This window comes from Pseudogymnoascus destructans (genome assembly GCF_001641265.1).
Source record: "Pseudogymnoascus destructans isolate 20631-21 unplaced genomic scaffold scaffold_29, whole genome shotgun sequence".
Lineage (NCBI taxonomy): Eukaryota > Fungi > Ascomycota > Leotiomycetes > Thelebolales > Thelebolaceae > Pseudogymnoascus > Pseudogymnoascus destructans.
The window spans coordinates 22070-43809 of NW_020167548.1; the positions used below are offsets into that span (position 1 = coordinate 22070).

Here is a 21740-nt window from a genome sequence, read left to right on the forward strand (position 1 = left end):
ATGGAGGCAGGGATATGCCAAACTGCCGCCACATGCCACCAAAGCCACTGGCAAATTGGGAAATCACTATTGTTTATTGTGGTATGGGGGATAGATCAATTGACTTTATTAAAGGATTTGTGTATACATAGGTATTGGAATGGTGATACTAAAAAATGGCGGCCTCTTTCCATATCGGTCAAACAGGCTCTTCCAACTCTCCATTGGCAGCTCAGACTGTCACACCTTTTACAATCAGATATACCACTTGAATAGTTTGGGAATAAAGTACAATACAATGTACAGGAAGTATGCTAAACCGACGTCTAAGCCATTTTACGGCTTACCATTCTAAATCCTGCCAGCCCATGCCCCATCCTTCATCTTTCCAGGAGTAACCATGTCTTCGATCATCTTCCTCTTCCTCTGCCCAATCTCCGCATCATCATAACGGTTCAGATCCTCTATTTGGAACCGAATTCGGCGTTCAGGTATTTCTCTAAGTCGAAGTTCTTGTCCTCGGGGTCACGGATAACTGTAGGCAAATCCGTCAGCAATTGTCTCTATAACCGTCTTCACAGATTCGTGCCAGAGCTGTTCGTCTCTCCAGCAATGTCCCCGAAACAGCCGAACGTGAAATATCCAAACAATGGGGGGAAAGCGCAGTACATACCACCATCAGCCGCAGGTGGAGCAGTCTTCTTGACGTATTCCTTCTTCGCCCTGTCGATCAGGGCCTGCTTGCGCTCGTATTCACGGTTGGCAGCGTTGAGCTTTGCGGAAGCAGAGAGAGTAGCCTGGTGGTAAAGACCGTAGAAGACACCGGCACCAAGAGCCGAGTATCGGAGAACCTATCGCGTTCAAAGTCAGCGAATGCGCGATTGTAGAGGCGGGCATGATTGGGAGATCTAGCAGCATCGAAAAAGCCCCCAGAGCGCTCCTTTGATGTCAAGGGCAACGGCGCAAGCCAAGCTCAACGGGATGTGCCGTAGAAGTGGTGGAGGACATACGTTAACACCGGTGGAAGCCATTGGGAATGTCGACGTGTAGTTTCGTTCGTTGGCGCAGGGACTGTGATAAAATATGCCAATTGGCTTCGGACCGTTTGTCAAAGTGGATATGGCGACGTGATCGCAACTGAACGGACAGCGAGAGAGTGTTGCGCGGGATGGATAGTCTCTCGAAATAATTCGGGTGATGTTGCGAATTCGAATAAAGCTTGCTCCCGAGGATCCCTGACAGTTTTCACGTGACTTTATTTTTAGGGACAAGCGGGTGCTCCATACAAACAAACATCAACATGTTTCGCGGTCAACAAGGAAATATTCAGGGTCTTTAGTTCGATCTAGTACATAACTTCAAACGGTCTTCCTACTTTATTTGTGAAGGGTTTATATGGGCGAATATTTTGACTAGAGTGCCTGAGGCTGGTCATATCGTGGTCCAAATCTACGAAAAATACAAGGGGGAGTAGTGAAGACGATGTTTGTCTGGCACCGACATCATGCAACAACGAAGAGATGAAATTCTCGCAAAGAAGGCGAAGCTTGAAGAGCTGAAGAGACAGAGAGCCCTCAGGGCAAGAGAGGTCTCAGCAACCAGGCAGAGCATAGGGAGCCCTGTAGATGTACGAACCCTCGCTTTACACCATGTACGTTTCTAACCCGCGCAGTTGATATCTCCGACGCCAGGGAGATCAGACAATCGTCGGGAACTCGACAACCTTATATCCAGCTTAGTTGGCGACAGCAGGCCGGGCTCAACAGGTGCAGGAGGTGCAGGGTCTCCGGCGCACAGAGGGAGCAGGCCGAACAGCGTCCTGAGCGCAGGGGCATTAAGCAATGAGAATTCCGACATTGTGAGCCCGGCGGATGGTCCAGCAGCGCCACAGTCTCAAACACATACAATTTCCACCCAGACTCTCTCGACAGTCTCATTATCCACAGTCTACGAGTGCCCCCCGTCACCAGTCAAGGAAGTCTTCTCATATAGTAAGGGGGTCCAAACATCAGGAGACTGGGTGACAAAGCCAGAACAAGCGCGTCCATTTGCTGAGTCGGATAACGAGGATGGGCCATTACCTTCCACTCCAAACACAAAGAGACTGAGCAGGAGGGACAGGGATAGAGAGGAGGAGCTACGTCAGAATTTAAGGAAGGAGATCGAAGATGAGCTCAAGGCTGCTAGAGATAGTATCTCGGATGGGCCACTCAAACCAGCGTCCCAAACAGGGGCCGCTGCGAACTTCCCGCTTCGAGAATTGTCAGATGAGGAGCTAGCCGCTATCAAAGAGTCAGACGACCTCCAAGACTTCCTCGAGAGGTCGTGCAAGGTTATCGAACGAGCCTTGGACCAAGAATATGATGTCCTGGCAGATTACGCACACAATAACAGCCTTGGCATGGATGATGAAGACGACGAGAATGACAACGTCGCTGGCAAAGGTCGGCGCAAGGTGAAGCAAGTAGCCCAGTTTTACGATGAGAGGTGGTCGAAGAAGAGGATGATTAGCTCTATCAACTTCTCGCCCAAATTTCCAGAGCTTGTACTAGCCTCATATACGAAAAACCCCTCGGCGCCTCACGACCCAGACGGACTTGTCCAAGTATGGAATACCCATCTCCACGACCGACCGGAGTTTGTGTTCCACGCGCAGTCAGATGTTCTCACCGCCAAGTTTTCTCCATTCCACCCCAATCTTATCATTGGTGGTGCTTACAGTGGACAAGTCTTGCTATGGGATACACGAGCGAAATCAGCACCCGTTCAGAAGACACCCCTGACCGGTTCTGGCCATACCCATCCAGTTTACTCAGTCGACATCGTCGGTACCCAAAACGCCAACAACATCCTCTCCTGCTCCACGGATGGCGTAGTTTGCGGTTGGTCCGTCGACATGTTCACGCAGCCGCAGGAACTCCTGACCCTCACCACTCCCCCTCCCGCCAAGACCGAAGACCTAAGCCCAACCTGCATGGCATTCCCCCAAACGGACCCGACCTACTTCCTTGTCGGCTCCGAAGAAGGCACCATCTACCCCTGCCACCGCTACGACCGCGCCGGCTCCAAAGCCGGCGTCGACCAACGCGTCAGCTACCGCGGCCACGCCGCCCCAGTCATGTCCCTCAGCTTCCACCCCGCCCGTGGGCCCATCGATCTCGGCGACCTCGTGCTCTCGAGCTCGCTCGACTGGAGCGTCAAGCTGTGGCGCATGCCTGCACCCGCCACGGCCACGACAGGCATCACTGGCGAAGCGCAGGTCGTGGCGCCGCTACTGGACATTGTGCGCGAAGACGTCGTCTACGACGCTGCGTGGTCGCCGAGCAAGCCCGGCGTCTTCTCGCTCGTCGATGGCGCCGGCTTCGTCGAGGTCTGGGATCTGAATATTGACACCGAAGTGCCCTGCGCGCGGCTGCAGACGAAGCCGCGGCTGGGTGCGAGAAGCCAGTTCAGCCGCAGCCTGAATCGCATGGCGTGGGAGGAGACGGAGGGGAAGAGGCTTGCGACGGGTGGTATTGACGGCGAGTTGACGGTGTTTGAGGTTGGGCCGGATTTGGGGGGGAAGGAGAGCTCGCGCAGCGAGGAGTGGACGAGTATGAAGAAGTTGGTGGCGAAGTTGGAGGCAGCGGGGTTGGGGGGACAGGGGATGGGGATGGGTGGTGCGTTGTTGTGAGGGGTTGGGTACGTGTACGTTTTGTTTGGCGTCGTATATACCCTCTATATAGTCCTACGTTGCTGAACCGAGACAACAGACACTGAATGTACGTTATAATACAGCAGTAACTGAGACGACGCGTTGCGTCGCCAGTAATTACCATGATGGAAATGGGTTCACGTGACCGAGGTGTGGAATATAGGGGGCGGTGATGTATGAGTTGACGGAATTGGATAAAGAGAAGACATTTAAGCCAATTATGTGGAGGATAATAGATAGCTTTCAATGTTGTAAACAAAGGTTTGGCGGTGCAAGAGTGAATTTGTGAATTTGTGTGACTGTTGTACGATCGTACCTTCCTTCTCACATCTCAACATCGCTCTTTCTAGCAACCCCTTAGGATCGCAACTTCCCATTCCAGCAGTAACCCACACTCTCTTGTCAACAAACATCTCTGCTTCTGCTTCTTCTTGTTGATTCTTCTTCAACATCTTCTTTTCCAGGCATCTTACGTTTTTATTCGCAGCTTTTGGGAGGACGGATATCTCAGTAAGTAAATTTCACTTTCACTTTCACGCCATTTATATTCACCAGAATTCACCTCTCCTTTCCTCTCCTCTCCTCTCCAAACCTCGATCCATCTGCCAGAACAGATCAAAACGTTCTTTGCATTCCAGTAGCTAACCACCACAGCAACACTCCAAACACACTTTAATTATCAAGATGCATTTCTCGCAGATCCTCGTTTTGGGCGCTGCCTTTGCCATGGCCAAGGTCATGATCACCAATGCCGACTACAGCGGCATTACCTTCGACCATCCATTCACGGTCACCTGGCAGGGTGCAACTGGCATGGTCAGCTTGCTTCTCAAGAATGGCGTGCCATCCAACCAGCTCTTGGTCGACACCATTGCTGGTAAGTTGCCCTTCTGAGACTTTCCAGATCGGACGTGCTGACCCGCAACTAGATGGACTCTCCGGCACTTCATTCACCTGGTACCCCGAGGGAAATCTCGAAGAGGGCATCTATAACCTGGAGATCAAGGATTCCAGTGGCGGCGTCAACTACAGCCCGCAGTTCCGCATTGACCACGGCATCGCCTACGATGATGGCGAGGGTGACGACGCCCAGCACCACAGCGTGGCTCCGGGCCATTTCCTCCACAATGCCACTGAATCTATTGGCACTGAAACCACTGAGTATGTCACCGCGACCACTGGTCATGCTGGCGCGTTCCCCACCTTGGTTCCGGTGCACAATGCCACGGTGACTTCTTCCACCGGCGTGAACAACCACACCGTCGGCACACCGACCAACACAAGTATGTACCCTGAGATGGTAATGACGTTCTCATACTGACCATGTTGCAGGCATCTCCCCACCAACGTCGAGCGTCCTTACGGCCAAGGCAGCCCACCATGTGTCACCGTTCAATGGACTCGTGTTAAGCCTTCTCGGTGCACTTGCGCTGGGCATTGCCAACTGATAGGATCAGGTTTGGCGGAGGCTCATATTTGTATAGTTTCCGCTGCTGGTGTCATGGTACGAGGTGGTGAAGGTGGAATGGGTTTATTGTGTTTATTGTCTGTGAAGGTTTTAGCCCTTTACATTATTCTTTGTTTTTACTGTACCAGCAGAGATACGGGCGAGGGGTATGATTATAAAAAAAAATCGGAGAGGGATAGGGATAGGGATAGGGAGAGGGATAGGGATAGGGAGTGAGGAATGAGAGGTGGATTCACAACTACTGGTTGGACTTGATGACTGTGCAGTGATGTTTGTGGTGACTGGCAGCTACCTTATGATTTTGGGTTTTTGCGACAGTGCAGTTATGTCTACCTAGACATAGGTATGGTGACTCGGTGTTGGAGGTAATTCTAGGCGTGTAAATCTCCAGCAACCGTAAAGGCTTCGCAGAAACTACAAATATACGGAGTATAGAATATAAAGATCAATTGAATTACTACACTATCTACGGAGCCTACTCCGTACGTATTATTTATGTTATTCGGAGGGCCTGCCCAAACCCACTGAGTAGCAGAAGGGTTTGGGCCTGAAACCTAATGCGCTGGGGTTCCGAGGCAATCGGCTCACGCCACAACAACTTATGAGGCTGATGATGGCTGAAGAAACGGAGGGTCTATTTCCACCACGTCATGCGGCGTATCAATGGATGCGGCGTACGGAGTAGCATAGGTATTATATCCGACATTTGGGTATATTTTGTGCCTTCAGCTGTGGGCTGTGGCTGAGTCTTATATTGGGATCTCCGTATTGATTCTTCAAGTATAATTAGCCCCGCCAGCATTCTAGTTTCGTCTCCCCTGTATCCCTGAAAATGGTGGATTAGCCGGCAGGAATCCGACAACTTGGCATGTCACTTTGTCGCTCACACGAACTCGCTGTCGCCCATCGACGGCGACGAAGAATGAAGCCGTAGGAATGATCAAAGAGTAACTTACTCAACAGGTAACGCGACTAACCCTCACGCGATACTGACTGACTTGTCGACGCGTAGAATGTCCATGGCAGAGAGACAAACCGCCGTTTGAACTGCACGTGTGAGACCTTCAGTGGTGGTGAGTGGGTGCTATTCCTTGGCGCGACCTCCCCACCCGCCGTCATCTTGATCCACCACTCATTTCCCAATAAGTTATACCCCAATCCAGAACATCCACCACTCATTTCCCAATATATCCCAATCCAGAACATCGCCGCCACAACTTCCCCATGAGCGCCCTGCAAATGTGCAAATGGGTGGAAATGGGGGACTATCGGGCCATGGGGCGGCATAATCATCCCCATAAGACACGCATGCCCCCCTCTCACCCCCCCAAGCTGTCAAGCGTTGAAAGGAGATTTTGTCTTTGAGAGAGATTTGCACCTTGTACGAGTATCTTGCGCTTAACTGGATTCACTCGCTGTTATTGTTATATTGCTTCTTCTTTTATCGCTCAGCTCTTTCATCATCACCAACCAAAACCACAACACAAAACAAGTCACCATGCGCTTCATCTCCGCTCTCCTCGCCGGCGCCCTCGCCGTCGTGGCCGCAGCCCAGACTGGCACACAGCCAAACCCCTTCACCAACACCGACTTCACGGGTATTGCTGCTGGGAAGCCAATCACCATCACCTGGACGCCAACCACCAACGGCAAAGTGAAGCTGGAGCTCGTCCACAGCGACACCGGCAACAGCGACGATCTGAAGCCTGTTTCTACCATTCAAGGTGCGTTTAGTTTCCTTCTTCCCTCTCTTTTTTTCCACCCTACCACGATCGCGCACAACTAACACCCGCCCAGCCAGCATCCCCAACTCTGGCTCTTTCACCTGGACCCCCTCCTCCTCCATCGTCAACGGCGAAGGCTACGCACTCAAGATTGTAAACGACGCCAACCCAGACGAATATAACTACACCCTCCAATTCCCTATCAAGACCGACACCGATGCCGCCGCCCCAACCTCGGCTTCCTCCACCGCCGCCTCATCCTCCACCGCGGTCCCATCTTCCACCGCGAAGCCATCCACCTCCACCACTGAGCAGTCATCCACCACCTCCGAGGTCACCTCCACCGGCGCCAGCTCGACCACCAAGGCCAGCACCACCGCCGCCTCCACCACCAAGTCGGCCCCAGCCACCACCTCGCACGCCGCTGCGACCTCGTCTAGCATGGGTGCTGCCGCGACCGGCGGCGCCAAGGTCGGCGCTGGACTCATGGGCTTCGTTGGTGCTGCTATGCTGCTGTTGTAGAGCGTGGATGCGTGATCACCTTGATACCAAAAGTTCGGTAGGAGAGGGGAGACGAAGAGGAGGTTTGTTGTATTTCATGGCGGCGGGGTGGAGGAGGATTTAATGGGTGAGATAGGGTTTTATTTCGTGGATATAGTTGTGTGTCACGATGCATGGCGTTTTCTGTAGGCTCTGATTTATTCACATAAAGTGGGAGCTATAATTTGTGTGAGGGAATACAATGTTTTTATGTATTGTGCTCCGCGTCTGCGTCTCGGTTGTTGGCTGAGAGTCCCCAGACTGTTGTCTGTCAATGCGAGCCATCCAATCTTTCGTCTGTCTGTTCAGTACTATTATATATATAATAGAGTTTCTACGAATGTCGGTCGATGCGGGGTGTTGTCTGATGAGTATGCGTGGGGAATGCAAGGGGATCTTATCGCGGTCCGAGCCGATCTCGTCTTCAACGCACAGGCAGATACGCTTCGTTATGTGCATTGCTGATCTCGTATATAGGTAATAGAGTTTTCTTTTCCTTCGTATTCCCTTCAACTACCGGGTTTGACAGCGAAGGGCGGGGTGGAAGAAGTGGTGCAGGCGGCGCAGGTGCAGGTGAAGTAGTAGTGCTTCTGGAGGAATGCTTGTCGGGCGGCGCGGGGAAGGGTTGTGTCTATCTGGGTTGTTAGTTACGGTTTCACAGAGGATGGGAGTCTTGTCTCTGTGGAAGAATTTAGGAGAAGTGGGAGACTGGACTGACCAATGTACGAGATGGTGATCTCCTCGCCCTCCTCGATATGCTTTAGTGCAGTGAGAACCGCGCACCGCCCGTCGAACTTGAGGGACGCATTCGGCGCACAGCTGTGGTTTGCCATCCCGAGCAGCGGATCGAAACCGATCCCGATTTCGTCGCCGCTGGCATCTGTGATGCGGAAGGAATTCACATTCATCTGTTGGCTGCTGTCAGCCACCCGCTCCTCTCACCACCCCCACACCGATCAAACTTACAACGCAAAGTAGCTCCAGCGCATCCTCCAACCTGCCCCTACTCATCTCCATCCCCGAATAATGCACCACAGCCTTCGCCTGCAGCTCAACCCCCTTCCCACCCCCCACCTGTTTATCCCTCCACCCCACCATGCCCCTCACCCGCTCCCTAACCCCCTCCTCCCCAAACCGCGCCAACACATGCGCGCCCCCCCTCACAGGCGTAGGGAGCCTCTCCCCATCTCCCCGCTCCTGAGTCACTCTCCTAAACGTAGCACACTCCGCGTCATGGCGCCCCGCCATGCCCCGCCGCCGCGACACAATGTGCGCCTCCTTGCAACCCTCGCAGAATCGCGCTGCCTCGCAGAGACGGCATGGGAGGAGCAGCGGGGCGGGAAGAAGGCAGTTCGAACAGTGTGCTTCGAGGGCTGAGTTCTGGAGGAGGGCTAGGAGCGGTCGTGAGAGCCTGAGTATCGGAGTTTGTGGAGAGACGGGGACAGAGGCGAAAAGGCCGTTTTGGGTGGAGTTTGGGAGGGTGCGGGTGCGGGTTTTGTTGAGCTCCGGGGGAGGCATTGGGTGAATCAGGGTGTCGATAGTTGGTTTTGCGAGTTATGGCTTCATATTTGTGTTTTCCGCAGTTTCAGTGTCTGCATTCGTGTATTGGTGGTGGTGGTGTCTAGTTTGACGGTTTGAAAGCTTGAATAGCCAGTGGATACATGAGGCGAGGCTGAAGCTACTCTATCCTGCGCCACATGCCGAGCTTGGGCCTCCATCAAGCTTATTTGTGTCGCCCAAAAAGTCTGAAGAGGGACTGTGAACAGCTGAAGGTTTATAACTAAAGCAAAATCTGCTATAATTTATTCCTTTGGCTTAAGATTATAGTAACTAGCTAATTGAAAGTCTGAAAATAGGCCGAGTCAATTGGGGACAGTTCACTCCGGTTTCTCCCTCCCTTCCCCTTATCGCTAGGATCTCTTAGTGGTTTCAGCACCCGTATTTCGTATTCCTTACTTACAGAAAAGAGAGATCGAGTACCACCGCAAATATCCCCTTGCGTGGCACGCTGCCAATTGAGATTTGGATCTCCATCTTCGTCTTCTCCGAAACATATACTCCCCTTACAGAGGACACAGTTTTGTCCATTCTTTGCGCGGAGAGCAACTGCAAGCGTCCGCAAGGCTGCATAAGTTGGAGATCGCGCCACAATCTCTCAGCGTTCAACTAACTAATCCGCCGTTTCTTCTGACGTACGACACTGCCATTGAAAGACCAGGGGGATGCCATGCGCAATGGCGCCAGACATCACCGGCTCTACGCAAGCCCGCCCGACTACAGCATCTGGGCTATTGCCCTTCTTGAGGCGCAAAGCGAAGGCAGTGCCCTGTGAAGAGATGGCGCAGGATAGACCACCAACAGCAGCAACGACTACGGCGCCAAATGCGATTGTGAGCCCGGAAAACGACACCAGGGGTTTGGGGCTCCAACAGACCATATCCAGCAGCGGGACCGAGAGCAGGCCGGGGACAAACAGCGAAGGGGGTGGTTTGAGAGTGACGGCACAACCGCAGGGGGAAGGGAATGCGCCGAGAGCACCAAGCATAGCGCTGAGCGACGTCTCGTTAAGAACAGTGGGGAGCCGCTGGAGGATACGGAGCAAGAACGGGGACAAAGGCAGCGAGAACAAACCAAGGACACCCAGCTCGAATGGTGATGTGCCGACACTAAACCCGGGCCCTGAGAGGGAATTTACACCGCTTACGACGAGCTTGCCGGATACGCAACTGGATTTTATCAATCAGGTCAGCTTTTCGACTCGGGGCAGCGTGCTTCTGGGAGGGAGGAAGGCGGTTAATGCCAGGTCGGTTTCCAAGCCGGCCTCAGAAAGGGTGGCTGCTGCGGTTGAGTCACGGAAGGCTGCGACGGAACCATCGAATACTGTGGTTGAGCAACTTAAGACTGCACCGGAGCCACTGAGAACAGCGCCAGAACTACCAAAGGCTGTGCCCGAGCCATCGAATACAGTGATCGATCCACCGAATACCGTACCGGAGCCATCCAATACTATGGTTGAGCCACAAAAGTCTGTGCTGGAGCCACCAAACCCTGCGCCGGAGCCACCAAGGACCGCGCCAGAACCACTGCGGACTGCACCAAACCTATCGAAGGTTTCACTAGAGCCACCGAGGACTGCGCTGGAGCCATCACTACTTGCGGTGCTGCCAGAGGAGATCGCGAAAGAGAGTTTAAAGGTCAGGTCTATGTACGAAGAGGACGTGATAACGGATTGGAGAGATGGTAATCCGATAAACCATCCCCTGCCGCTGGCCGAAGAATACGAGGGACCGAGCAACGATACTTTCAAGGTGCAGCTACGGCCTAGACCACAGACTGCGAGGGCACCCAGCGCAAATAGGTACAGTGTTCTAAGACGTGAACATGAGCTTGCTGGTGGCATTGAGGATTGGGAAGATATTTGCGGCGAGGACGTTGATCGATATGGATTCATCGTTAAGACATCAGAGACACCAGAACCTCGAGCACCACAACGTGTATCGACATCCCTCCAGCTTGCCTCTCAAGCGCCTAGGAAGCAGCGAGGCTTTGGACTACAATCTCCAGCCAAAAATACCGCGGCTAAGTCTCTTAGAACACAAAACACCACCGCATCTCAACGAAGTGTGTCAAGTCCCTTGAGGACACTTGCCAACCGCCTGCCCGGCAACCAAGACAGACGCTGGATGGATGAAGCAGGCGACATGCTGACACTTCCCCACGGCCTCGCTGACATCACCGAAGTCGACGAAAGAACCACGGCCGCCGAAGCGACCAAGAAGCGCGAATGGGCGCGCTCAGAGAAGTGGCGCCGGATGGCCAAACTCGTCAACCCAGGCCCGGACGGCGAAGGCATGGAATTCGAGTTTGACGTCGCACATCCAAAGCTCATCGACCGAACATGGAAGGGAATCCCGGACGTGTGGCGCGCGACAGCCTGGCGCTGTTTCCTCAACGCTAGCGCGAAGAAGGTTGAAGGTAGCCCGACAGAAGCGTCTCTGGTCAAGGCGTTTCAGCGGCTCGTAGGCGAGGGCAGCGCCGACGATGTGCAGATAGACATGGATGTCCCGCGCACGATCAACAGTCATATCATGTTTCGGAAGCGGTATCGTGGCGGGCAGCGCTTGCTATTTCGCGTACTGCACTGCCTCGCCCTATATTTCCCCGACACGGGATATGTGCAGGGGATGGCTAGTCTGGCGGCCACACTGCTGTGCTATTATGACGAAGAAAAGACATTTATCATGTGTGTCAGGCTGTGGACGTTGAGGGGACTTGATAAGCTGTATGCACATGGATTTGCTGGGCTGATGTCTGCGTTGGATGAGTTTCAGGTGGATTGGATGAGGGGACATGATGTATCCCGCCAACTTGTAAGTTACACTCAAATCTTTCGAGAAAGAAAATACTGATTTCGCTAGGACGAACTGGATATCGGCCCCACGGCGTATGGGACACGCTGGTACCTCACGCTGTTCAACTACTCCATCCCCTTCGCGTCACAGCTGCGTGTTTGGGACGTTTTCATGCTGCTTGGCGACTTGGATCCCTCTGTGCCAGCAACGCGGAAGCGGCCATTCCAGAACGGTCTGGATGTGCTGCATGCGTGCAGCTGTGCGCTGATTGATGGGACGCGGGAGATCCTGCTCGATTCGGACTTCGATAATGCGATGAAGGTGCTCACGAGCTGGGTGCCGATCAAGGATGAAGCGCTGTTCATGAGAGTCGCGAGGGCCGAGTGGAAGATACATCAAAGGAGGAGGAGAGCGCGATGAGGATCTGTCGACATGGATGGAACTGGAACTGTCCGTCTCTCGAGATGAAGCAAACTGGTGCCCGACAACCTACTGTATGGACCATATCAACCCTCAATACCACCACTCTAACCCTCCCATACCTTCATTATCAATATACACCACAACCACCTTAATTACTGAGCTACGACAATACAACATAATATCTCTCACCAAACCTCCGATTGACGACGACTCAGAGACTCACAACGATCTAATTTATACCCAAATCATACTAATCCATCTAGACCTCCTTTCTTTTTCTTTGCTATTTGTATACCTGGACTATTGGGAGCGAGCTGGAATTCTGCAAGCAGGATGATGAAGCTCTTGTGAAAGGAAGGATGCGCGGACAAAGACAGGGGGGTGGATATGCATATATCCAAATATCCTAACAGCACAGCGGAAGGCGCGACCTATTTGGTGGAGGCGCCAGTATGGAGCTTGTGGAGGAAGGAGCGAATCCAGTAGGTAGTGTGACTGCATAGGGAAGTCGCAATCAAATAAAACAACTTGCAGTACCCATGGACGAGATATAATGTCCCTGGCCATTGCCGCCCTGCCGCGCGTATATCACCTGAATAGCGTCATCTGTTCCTCAAAAGCATGTCACGAGTATAGTGAAGTCAGTCACCTGCTGAGTAAAAAGCCCGAGAATTGAGTGTGAGTTAGATGGTATTGATGCATATAAGTCCAGGCATCCCAGCCCATCTGTCTGTTCTCTTGTTTTTATGGAGCAGACGGATGCGTATCTAAGCCCCCGTCCTTGTTGTCTCGATATTCGAGATACACGCACCCAGTTCTCGGTCTATATTACATGGGCCGCTCCTCCGAGCCCAAAAGCCCTATCCGTCGCGCAATAGCCGATCGAAACGGTGCGGACAATGCTGCTGCACCGTTCTTCGCAACAGCAAGCTATCCAAACCTCCCTCCTCCATCTCTCATGTGGCAGTGTCGCCCATCCTGGAACCGGCCCTATGAATTACAACACAAACACACACGAAATAGAAAGGTCGAGGAAGAAAACGGTCAAGTCTCGATGCCATGCCCTGCGTACTCTATTCGTTTCTGAATTTCCGAATAGAAGATGGTGTGAAAACCGAAGCTGAGCTCAAGAAATGCGCAAGTGGCGGCGGCGGAGCAGTAAAAAGTGGGTGAAGAAGAAGAAGAAGAAGCCCCTAAAGATGCGTCCGTTTGAATGAAGTTGAAAAGAATCGAAGTAAAAGTAGGGTTGGCAGAAGAAGGGTTGGTATCAGTCCGTGACCCCTGGCTGAATGTCTCGGAACTGATCCGGATATATCACAAGGCCCGCAGACTGAGACATCGCAACTGTCGCGGTGCTAGCCGCATTGTGGCAAAAGTTGCATCAGCATCAATTGATCGGCTGGTATTCAAAGTAGTAAAAATGGTGGGTGTATCGTCCCCAATCTCTCATCTCTGTCCCCTCCCAGTCATGGAGCAGGGTTCATTTCCCCATCAACAAGACTAGGTCCTCGGTATTTTGCGCGTTTTCATCGCGTCCAAGTAGGTACACCGCTCATTCTCTCCCCTCTCTCCGCCGGATTTCCTGCTCAGGTGTTCGCTCTTCATAACGCCACTCCGCGCCCCTCTGCTGTTGCTGCTGCTGAGGCATCGGCAACGGGTGCCTGCCCTCAGAGTGAAGGGTATTCCTCCTCCCGCTCTGCGCCACCTCGACATATCCATAACCCTCAGGAGATCGTGGCGCCGATTCGCCATCCTGGAACTGTGCGCGCCGCGCCGGATCTAGCGAACCGCTGCGGTGGGAGTGTGCGCGGCGACGGGCGGGGCCCTGGGAGTAGGGCGGCGAGTGGTGGGGGTGCCTCGCTGGTGGAGGACCTTGCGCTTTTCGCTTCTTCGGAGGGGATGAAGCGCGGGGCGCTTCTGCTGGGGGTTAGCGTCGTGATCAAAGGGAAAACTGCTGGGGGGTTATTCACCTGATGGCGTAGGCGGCTGCGTGCTCGGCGGCGGCGGCGCCTGAGAGGTTGGTGGCTGCCAGTGGTGAAAGTAGATCCCTGGACTCTGCTGTGGAGAGGGTTCTGAAGGCTGCGTCTGCGACTGAGACTGAGATTGCGGAACGGACTGCAGGATCCGGAAATCGCCTGTGTTTAAGCGCGGGAGGCCTACGGACTGCGGGGTGCGCGCGAGTGCTGAGGGGCCTGGGAGGGTCCGCGAGCGCGGTGGAGAAGCTGGGTAACCCTGTCCTTGACTTTGTGCAAAGGGGGTTTGTTGAGTGAGAGAGGCGACGGGCGTCGACGGGACTAGAGCGGGAGCTAGGTGTGAGTGTCCATACGGGTGGGATATTTGTCTATCCTCCCTCCTTAGCATGGGCGAGGCAGGCTGCGCTGCAGCGAGAGAGTTGGTGGATTGCTGTTGCGGCGGCGGCGGCAACTGCTGGAGCTGCGGCTGTTCCTGCGCCACGTAGCGCTGCGCCCATTCTAGACCTGCGCTAGGTAGGTTGCCACTGCCCATGCCGGCGAAGACCAATGGAATGAGGTGAGGTGGAATGCCGCCGCTCAGCGAAGTGCGGATGATATCGTGCTCGGTGCGGCGCTGCTCGAGGCGTAGGGACTCCTGGGCCGTCCTCTCCTCCTCCTGGCGGCGTTTGTCCTCCTCCGCCTTCGCCTGTAGCCAGGTTCGCATGGAATCCTCGGCACCATGCCATTGTTGCGGCGGCGAGGGTAGCTGGCCAAGCGGCTGCTGTTGCGTCATAGGCTGTGCGGGAGCTGGCGGCTGTTGGGCGGGCTGGGACTGGGAGGGCTGCGATTGGGAGGAAGGCAGGGCGGGAACGGCGAGATGGGGGAGGCCGCGGTGCGGTGTAGACATCGAGGGAGGAGTGGTGATCCTGGGCGGCGGAGGGTAGGCGGGCCCGGAGGTTATGAGGGCTGGTGAGAAGCGCGACGTGGATGGCGGTGTGGGGGGGGAGTAGTCATGGAAGGGTTTGAAGGCGTGGTTCGAGGGCGGTTGCAGGGTGAGTAACATGACGATGGCGCTCTAACGGGACCGGTGTGGTGGGACCATGGGTGTGGAAATGGGGGAAAAGTTGGATTATAGTGATAAATAACTACAGGTGTCTCTCGAAGATGTTTGTGAAGAAGCAGAAGAGGCTGGACAAGCAGCCTTGGTTGGGGGGGGATCAAGGGAAACAGAAAAGAGGGTAGAGAGAAGTGAAAAAAGTCGAAGGTAAAGTGAGTATAAGGAAGAGCAAAACGTTAGAGTGAGAAAGGAAGGAAGTAGGAGAGAGTTAGAAGCTCTGTTGGTGTTTTTTGGGGGGGGGGGGGGGGGGGGGGGGGCGGGGGGGGGGATTTTATGTAAGCCACAACACAAGGTAAAGGCCGACTGCGGGGCATGTGGGAGGTGCAGTAGTGGAAAGAAGGAAGTGGGATTACCGTCGTATGGAGAATTAATTTACTTTGGTACGGAGTGTGTGGTAAGCAGAGCAGAAGTAATAAGTTAAGTTGACGTTGACGTTAGCAGCCATGCCATATGGGGGGAGGATGCGGCAACAGGGCACAGGGCAAGGGGCAGTCATTTCGTACAGGACCGGGCGTGAAACGGGGGGTGTAATGAAGGAGTGATGTGAAGCTGGATGGATGATCTGATCGTCTCGAGTACGTCCAATGTATCCCATCGGGGGGCTCTTCTCGCTGGAGACGTCCAATGTATCCCATCGTGTATCCCATCGGGGGCTCTTCTCGCTCGGACGTCCAATGTATCCCATCGGGGGCTCTTCTCGCTCGAGACGTCCAATATATCCCATCGGGGGCTCTTCTCGCTCGAGACGTCCAATGTATCCCATCTGGGCTCTTCTCGCTCGAGACGTCCAATATATCCCATCGCGGGGCTCTTCTCGCTCGTCGCTCGTGGCGCTAGGATTGGGAATGGATTATACATTACTCCGTATACTGGACTTGGAATGACGACCATGGACCAAAGCCCAGAAATAGCACAGCCGACTCCCGCGTTTCAGCATGCCGAAAACGAAATCCCCACACGCGAGCTCCGTTTCACATACATCCGTCACGCCCAACAGATAGAAACCCCTCTCCAGTCTGAAACAATGATGTCTCTGGCAAATCTTCAATGGCGGACTATCGATCTTCCGAGACCTTGTCTTCAGAGAGCTTTGCACGACACAGAGAGACAGGATTGATAGCGTTGGGAGGTGTTGAGGCGCGTTGAGAGCCTCAACGGGACGAGATGGAGTGGACATGTCGGATCTGGAATGCAAGACACGTATGATTGTGCTGATTCCGAGGGTTTAGACCTCTCGTTCGACCTCGAGCTTCCAGCTCTGATTCCGAGGGTTTAGACCTCTTGTTCGACCTCGAGCTTCCAACTCTGATTCCGAGGGTTTAGACCTGATGGAGGATGGAGATGGAGATGGACGTTGTTGTCTGTGAGTTAACTTAGCCTTATCCCAGAGTGACCACCTCGCTCAAAGGGTGCGAGGATCGATGGGAAGCAGAGCGTACGTACTGCTTCATTCTGTCAAAATTGGGGAGTAAAATATAGAACCTTAGCATTCTAAGAATTCATTTTTGTTGGCTGTCTCTTTTGATCTTTTATGTTCCTTCTTTTGTCCAGCTCTGTCGGCTGGACTTGATGGACTTGACGCGACTGGAGCTGAATTTGTGAGGCAAAATAACACTGCTCTATCCAAACACGTTCTTTCCAAATTGGGCAACAGAACCACCAACCTTACAACCACAGATCAACAACTCTATCTTGCCTGGTAAGTTAAGCACCTGCATCCTCAACCTCACCTTTCATCTCAGCAACTGCACTTCCCAGTCCCACCACAATCTATAAAATGTTACATTTGTTCGCTTTGGTCCAATTTCTGCATCGCTCCTGGTGCTGGCCATCAAAGGCAAACAATGCACCCTTTCCTGAGCGACGACACCAGTGTCAAGAGAATTAACGGGAAACTCTGTCTAGTTCGCCCCAGCCGTCGAAAAGCGAGAAGCAGCTCATCCTACGACTTGGGACACGTGCTCGGCATTGGCTACAATCTTCTCAGTGAGGTCTTCGACGGCGTCGCTTTCAGAATGGACAAGGACAAAGCAGAGACTGAGGCCGTGAAGTCTTCTGTGCTTCATCATGTACACGAGCCAAATCCGATGGCACCTGCGGTGCCCCCTCCCCAGCCAGGAATATACCAGCAAGGTAACCGCCAGCTTGTCTTGCTCCCCAAAGTTCCTACAGGACATGGACCGCCGCCGATGATGCACCAAGGCCACTTCGGATACCCACAGCAGCCGTTCATGTATGGTGGCCAGCCACAGATGGTGTCCATGATGGGGAATACGGGATTCGGCGGCTTCAATTCACAGTATGACAAACCTGCTCCGGCTACTGCGCCTGTGGCTACGCCAACTTCGATCACCGTTACGCGGCACTTGTGCGCAAATTGCGGGAACTTGAGATCGAGGAAGTATCAGGCCGCACACCCGCTCCAGGCGGGCGATACAGCGCCGGTGTCGTTCTGCAGGAAGTGTGAAAAGGAGTTTAGATCGACTGATTCAGAGATCGAGATAGAACTTCCACTGAAGAAAAGTAGGAGGCACTACAGAAAGGTGCAGAGGGAGAAGCATATCAAAAAAGTGGTTTATGAGAAGGATCTGTTTCCGGCGACCCATATTTGCGCCCAGTGCGGCAATCCCAGATCAAGAAAGTACCAGGCGACGCATCCGATCAATGCTGGAGAAACCCCTCCTGTGTCGTATTGTGGAAAGTGCCAGAAGCAGGTGACGTCGAGCGAGGATAGTGCTGGAAGCGAAGGAGAGACGGTGACATATGTGACCAAGGGAAGAAATACGCATGAGACAGACCGAAAATATTATCGAGACCGAAGGCTAAAGGTATGTGTGAAAACCGCGAGCTCCATTACTACAAAGGTATATTATAGGATATTCACTGATGCTCTTAAGAATATCTCAAAGAGCACCAATCAACGCCATTACCTCGATCTAGATGGTGAATCTGGCAGCACTGCATCCAAGGTAACGCCAACCAAATCACCCTTCTCCAGACTCTAATTTTCGGCCAGAAGGTTCGCGCAAGCACGCCCGTGGAGGAATGTATCGTCGTCACCGAGAGGTCAAGCGACCAACGACAGAAAGGGCGCCAAAGCCAGCGTCATTTCAAAGGAGATGGCGATGAACTGCAACAATCCCCTCTAGCGGCTATTAGAAAACCAATCAGGCGTAGGTCTAGCGAGTTGTTGCCAGCAGCTGTGCGGAGAACTGGAAGTTCTTCCCGGCGGAGGACTCGTCGTGGTAAAGCTCAACCACTTTCGGAACACTATGAATACGATAGCCAGGAATCTTCAGATTTGGAGGGACTCGCCGAGAAAGCGTATAGGGATTATCTCAGCGACGGCGCACCTCTTCACGAGAGAGATCTCTCACTAGGGCCCTCGAAACGAAGATCGCCACAGGCACAGGTCCATAGACGAAGAGTGTCAGCGCAAGCTTTGGAGGGTTATCTTTCCGAGGATTCCCTGGCCAGATTCCGTGAAGCCGCCTCAACCAGACGGAAGGAGCGGGAAAGTTTGCCACCACAAAATGTTCGCAGTGCCCATCCTGGGATTCAAAAAGAGTTGAAGAACCTCAAAGACGATGAGATGCTTGTTGTCACCGAGCGCTACGTCTACCGGCCACTGAAATCTACATCAGCCGTTGGTGAGTTGAGAGACGAACGGGCGGACCGAGGCAGAAAACCACATCGAGCTCCACAGAGGCTCATCAGCCAGAATGATGCTGCGGAGTATTTTCCCGAAGAATGGAGTCGGACTAGAAGCCGTACCGGTCGACACACTAGGTATCAGCGAATTCGACCACGCGACCTGGACGGTGCAGCTCTGCCGAGCGGACCAGGGAGCTCTGAAGCAAGCATCGACCAGCTGAGTTACCATCAAGGTTTGCATCGAATGATCGAGCACACATAGACAAATGCTAATATAAAACCAGACACAAATATTCGACCACTCCTCCCACCAGCACCAACACCTCCGAGCGTCTCGACGGCAACCACTGGAAGCGTGGATACATACAGTTACTCCTCACGCGATACGACAGAGTACACTCCCTCTAACTAGCCACGTGTCTATCGCCCTTCTCGTCTCCCGGGCGAGTACCAACCTAGTTCTGACTCCGGTTCATCGCTGCATGCCGCGTCGCCTCCTGTTGCCTCGCCACGGGCTTCGAGACAACAACGCTGGCCTACCCGCACGAGCCGCGAATCGCGCAGATACCGCTCGCCATACGTGCGGGATACAAATAGTGGAGGAAGTGAAGGGGCAAGGGTCTCGTCGCGTAGCCGGTCAAGGGAGAGGGTGGTGTTTTACTCCGAGGGAGAGGAGGAGCCAAGCGATTTAACGGCGAATGATTAGATTGACAAGCGGAGGGTGGCGTTTGGGCAGAATCAGGTGAGGACGATTAGTAGAGAGTCATTGGCGGCGGAGGGGAGGCGAGAGAGAGAGAGAGGGAGCGGGGAAGGGAGTTTGGGGTTGCAGGGATGAGATATGGGCACTGAGAGAGGAAAGGGGATACATGGGAGTATGATGAGGAGGGTGGAGATGTGAATATCTGACAGATGAAAGATGCGGTAGAATGACAATTGTAATTCTTTAATGCCTCGGGTTTCTACGCTAGCAGTTTCCATCATGCAGAAGGAATGACTTCAGCTCGCATGAATCGTAGTTCCCTCGGGCTAGAGATGTCGTTCTTGTTTTATGACATGAATATTCTCTCTTATGTGCGAGTTAGACGCTAGCTATACATTTGTTCAGCCGCTAGATCTTCAGCGTAGTCCCCACGAAGACTCTTATGCCGCACGAGTATGACGGGACTCACATTCTTATGTTGTGGTCTACTATACAGTCACACACTTCCATCAGACTCGAGTCAACGATATAATTTGGTATCAAATCGCAAAACAAGTCTAAACTCCCATATCCACGCTATGCAAAAACCATTGCCATTCAAGCCTTGCTCTTAATCTCCAATGGCGCCTCTCCACTAGCCAAAAACACATCGGTGTACCCCTCCTCTTGCATGGCGTTGTAGAACGTCTTGCGGTTGTACGGCGTCAGCGCTAGTCCCTCGCGGATCCTCGTACACCAAATCTGATATGATGACATTAACACTTCAAGCTGCACTTTACTCGTCTTCTAGGTCATCAATTGACTGCCGGAGCGACAGCCGGAGCGACAGCCGGGTGGCTGTCGGAGTGGCTGTCGAGATGACAGCAGGAGTGGCAGCCGGAGTGGGCCGGACTGGCAGTCGAGGTGGAACGAATATATAAAACGGCCCTAAGTTAGCATGCTCTACTAACACACAGCATCTATAGGGTCAGGCAGTGTAGTCAGACTACTTTTGACACTACAATTAACTTAGAGATAAGTGGCTTACGATTCTAGAAATAGCAGCAATCTTTAATTACCACCTAATGATACACATGGCTTGAAAAAGCTATAGATAATCCTTGCTAATACGTATGAATATACTTTAATCAGCCACCTCCTTAATGCAACCTTGCTTGGTGGTTCTACTTCTCCTTATTTGGCCTAATTCTTTATTAGCACATTAGTCACTGCCTGTGTAATGTGCCAGTTTGCCTTAGTCTTTTGTCATACTGACATTCGTTGCACTCAGTTTGCTATCAAACTCAAGAGCGAACTTAGAAATCTCCTCCTCAAACCTACAAGTCACTATACATATTTTGGCTTGTCACACCAACAACAAGAGCAATACTACTCAACGATTGCTACAACCCTCTATGATTCATTACACGTCATTGCTCCTTAGTTACTGGGCCGATATGACCACATAGCATATCTCTACAACCCTCTATGATTCATTACATGACATCACTCCTTAGTTACTGGGCTAATACTACACATGACATATCTCTATCAACTAGAGGCCTAGGAACATGAACGATAGCTCCAAAAGCTTCTACAACCCTCTATGATTCATTACACGTCATCGCTCCTTAGTTACCCACAAGATTGGTTAAATTATGACATAATTTGTCTATAGGGGTACTCTGACCTTGGACCTCCTTTCACTTCCTATAGGCTAGGAACCTAGGAGATAGTTCTATGGGATTCTCTTATGTCGACTACAGTTACCAAGCCTGGTTGTAAGGACACAGGGCACCCAGCTCACAGTAATAGCATATGAGAGTGCGAGTCGGAGGCTAAACGGATGCTATCCTATAGGTCTACTACGAAGGATACAAAAAAGATGATGGGGAACACCGTCAGTCGATTTTCTCAAGTATCCGAAACCCATCCGACTCGGTTCCGACTCGGTTAGGCCACCCAAATGATCACACGTGACCCCGCAGCTACCCGGAGTCTACTCCATAGAATGAGAGACGAGAAGGCATCCTTTGTTACGACGGAACAAGAAGGCTGGCCAACTACAGGACAGGAAGGAGGGAGGTCGCATGAGACTGGCCCTGGTACCTGGAGGGGCAGCGGGGAATAGTAGTTCCGAAAGTATCACGTGACGGAC

General features: G+C 52.8%; 8 protein-coding genes across 8 annotated transcripts; 5 read left to right on the plus strand and 3 right to left on the minus strand.

Annotated features, from left to right (window-relative positions):
* Positions 1–36: 36 nt before the first annotated feature.
* On the minus strand, positions 37–1223 carry VC83_08603 (uncharacterized protein). Its single transcript, XM_024472151.1, has 3 exons — positions 990–1223; positions 653–830; positions 37–514 (listed from the first exon to the last, which is right to left on the minus strand). Exons 1-3 carry the CDS (start codon positions 1008–1010, stop codon positions 444–446), a joined length of 270 nt encoding a protein of 89 aa, XP_024320135.1. The 5' UTR covers positions 1011–1223; the 3' UTR covers positions 37–443.
* Positions 1224–1279: 56 nt separating this feature from the next.
* On the plus strand, positions 1280–3902 carry VC83_08604 (uncharacterized protein). The gene is made up of 2 exons (XM_024472152.1): positions 1280–1606; positions 1652–3902. The coding sequence occupies exons 1-2, from the start codon at positions 1484–1486 to the stop codon at positions 3650–3652; spliced, it is 2124 nt and encodes a 707-aa protein (XP_024320149.1). The 5' UTR covers positions 1280–1483; the 3' UTR covers positions 3653–3902.
* Positions 3903–4196: 294 nt separating this feature from the next.
* On the plus strand, positions 4197–5352 carry VC83_08605 (uncharacterized protein). The gene is made up of 2 exons (XM_024472153.1): positions 4197–4550; positions 4603–5352. Exons 1-2 carry the CDS (start codon positions 4358–4360, stop codon positions 4992–4994), a joined length of 585 nt encoding a protein of 194 aa, XP_024320134.1. The 5' UTR covers positions 4197–4357; the 3' UTR covers positions 4995–5352.
* A 976-nt stretch (positions 5353–6328) lies between these two features.
* VC83_08606 (uncharacterized protein) lies at positions 6329–7387 on the plus strand (the record flags this gene model as incomplete). Its single annotated transcript, XM_024472154.1, has 2 exons — positions 6329–6865; positions 6939–7387. The coding sequence occupies exons 1-2, from the start codon at positions 6640–6642 to the stop codon at positions 7385–7387; spliced, it is 675 nt and encodes a 224-aa protein (XP_024320133.1). The 5' UTR covers positions 6329–6639.
* Positions 7281–8923, minus strand: VC83_08607 (uncharacterized protein; the record flags this gene model as incomplete). Its single annotated transcript, XM_024472155.1, has 3 exons — positions 7281–8036; positions 8124–8313; positions 8372–8923. The coding sequence occupies 3 exons, from the start codon at positions 8921–8923 to the stop codon at positions 7915–7917; spliced, it is 864 nt and encodes a 287-aa protein (XP_024320132.1). The 3' UTR covers positions 7281–7914.
* Positions 8560–12909, plus strand: VC83_08608 (uncharacterized protein). The gene is made up of 2 exons (XM_024472156.1): positions 8560–11775; positions 11824–12909. Exons 1-2 carry the CDS (start codon positions 9628–9630, stop codon positions 12175–12177), a joined length of 2502 nt encoding a protein of 833 aa, XP_024320131.1. The 5' UTR covers positions 8560–9627; the 3' UTR covers positions 12178–12909.
* Positions 12910–15482, minus strand: VC83_08609 (uncharacterized protein). The gene is made up of 2 exons (XM_024472157.1): positions 14151–15482; positions 12910–14097 (listed from the first exon to the last, which is right to left on the minus strand). The coding sequence occupies exons 1-2, from the start codon at positions 15193–15195 to the stop codon at positions 13733–13735; spliced, it is 1410 nt and encodes a 469-aa protein (XP_024320130.1). The 5' UTR covers positions 15196–15482; the 3' UTR covers positions 12910–13732.
* A 1437-nt stretch (positions 15483–16919) lies between these two features.
* Positions 16920–19704, plus strand: VC83_08610 (uncharacterized protein). The gene is made up of 5 exons (XM_024472158.1): positions 16920–16948; positions 17155–18077; positions 18147–18218; positions 18266–19136; positions 19188–19704. The coding sequence occupies exons 2-5, from the start codon at positions 17265–17267 to the stop codon at positions 19313–19315; spliced, it is 1884 nt and encodes a 627-aa protein (XP_024320181.1). The 5' UTR covers positions 16920–16948; positions 17155–17264; the 3' UTR covers positions 19316–19704.
* The last annotated feature ends 2036 nt before the right edge of the window (positions 19705–21740 follow it).

What these genes read in the sequence shown, in the direction of transcription:
- VC83_08603 (XM_024472151.1), bottom strand. Translation starts at nt 1,010, where the DNA reads ATGGCTTCCACCGGTGTTAAC. An exon ending in TGGCTTCCACCGGTGTTAAC is followed by an intron (nt 831 to 989) that starts GTATGTCCTCCA and finishes TGAACGCGATAG; the next exon opens with GTTCTCCGATACTCGGCTCT. An exon ending in TCCACCTGCGGCTGATGGTG is followed by an intron (nt 515 to 652) that starts GTATGTACTGCG and finishes ATTTGCCTACAG; the next exon opens with TTATCCGTGACCCCGAGGAC.
- VC83_08604 (XM_024472152.1), top strand. Translation starts at nt 1,484, where the DNA reads ATGCAACAACGAAGAGATGAAATTCTCGCAAAGAAGGCGAAGCTTGAA. An exon ending in GCATAGGGAGCCCTGTAGAT is followed by an intron (nt 1,607 to 1,651) that starts GTACGAACCCTC and finishes TAACCCGCGCAG; the next exon opens with TTGATATCTCCGACGCCAGG.
- VC83_08605 (XM_024472153.1), top strand. Translation starts at nt 4,358, where the DNA reads ATGCATTTCTCGCAGATCCTCGTTTTGGGCGCTGCCTTTGCCATGGCC. An exon ending in CTTGGTCGACACCATTGCTG is followed by an intron (nt 4,551 to 4,602) that starts GTAAGTTGCCCT and finishes ACCCGCAACTAG; the next exon opens with ATGGACTCTCCGGCACTTCA.
- VC83_08608 (XM_024472156.1), top strand. Translation starts at nt 9,628, where the DNA reads ATGCCATGCGCAATGGCGCCAGACATCACCGGCTCTACGCAAGCCCGC. An exon ending in ATGATGTATCCCGCCAACTT is followed by an intron (nt 11,776 to 11,823) that starts GTAAGTTACACT and finishes TGATTTCGCTAG; the next exon opens with GACGAACTGGATATCGGCCC.
- VC83_08609 (XM_024472157.1), bottom strand. Translation starts at nt 15,195, where the DNA reads ATGTTACTCACCCTGCAACCGCCCTCGAACCACGCCTTCAAACCCTTC. An exon ending in GCAGCCGCCTACGCCATCAG is followed by an intron (nt 14,098 to 14,150) that starts GTGAATAACCCC and finishes AACCCCCAGCAG; the next exon opens with AAGCGCCCCGCGCTTCATCC.
- VC83_08610 (XM_024472158.1), top strand. Translation starts at nt 17,265, where the DNA reads ATGGACAAGGACAAAGCAGAGACTGAGGCCGTGAAGTCTTCTGTGCTT. An exon ending in ATCGAGACCGAAGGCTAAAG is followed by an intron (nt 18,078 to 18,146) that starts GTATGTGTGAAA and finishes GATGCTCTTAAG; the next exon opens with AATATCTCAAAGAGCACCAA. An exon ending in CTGGCAGCACTGCATCCAAG is followed by an intron (nt 18,219 to 18,265) that starts GTAACGCCAACC and finishes ATTTTCGGCCAG; the next exon opens with AAGGTTCGCGCAAGCACGCC.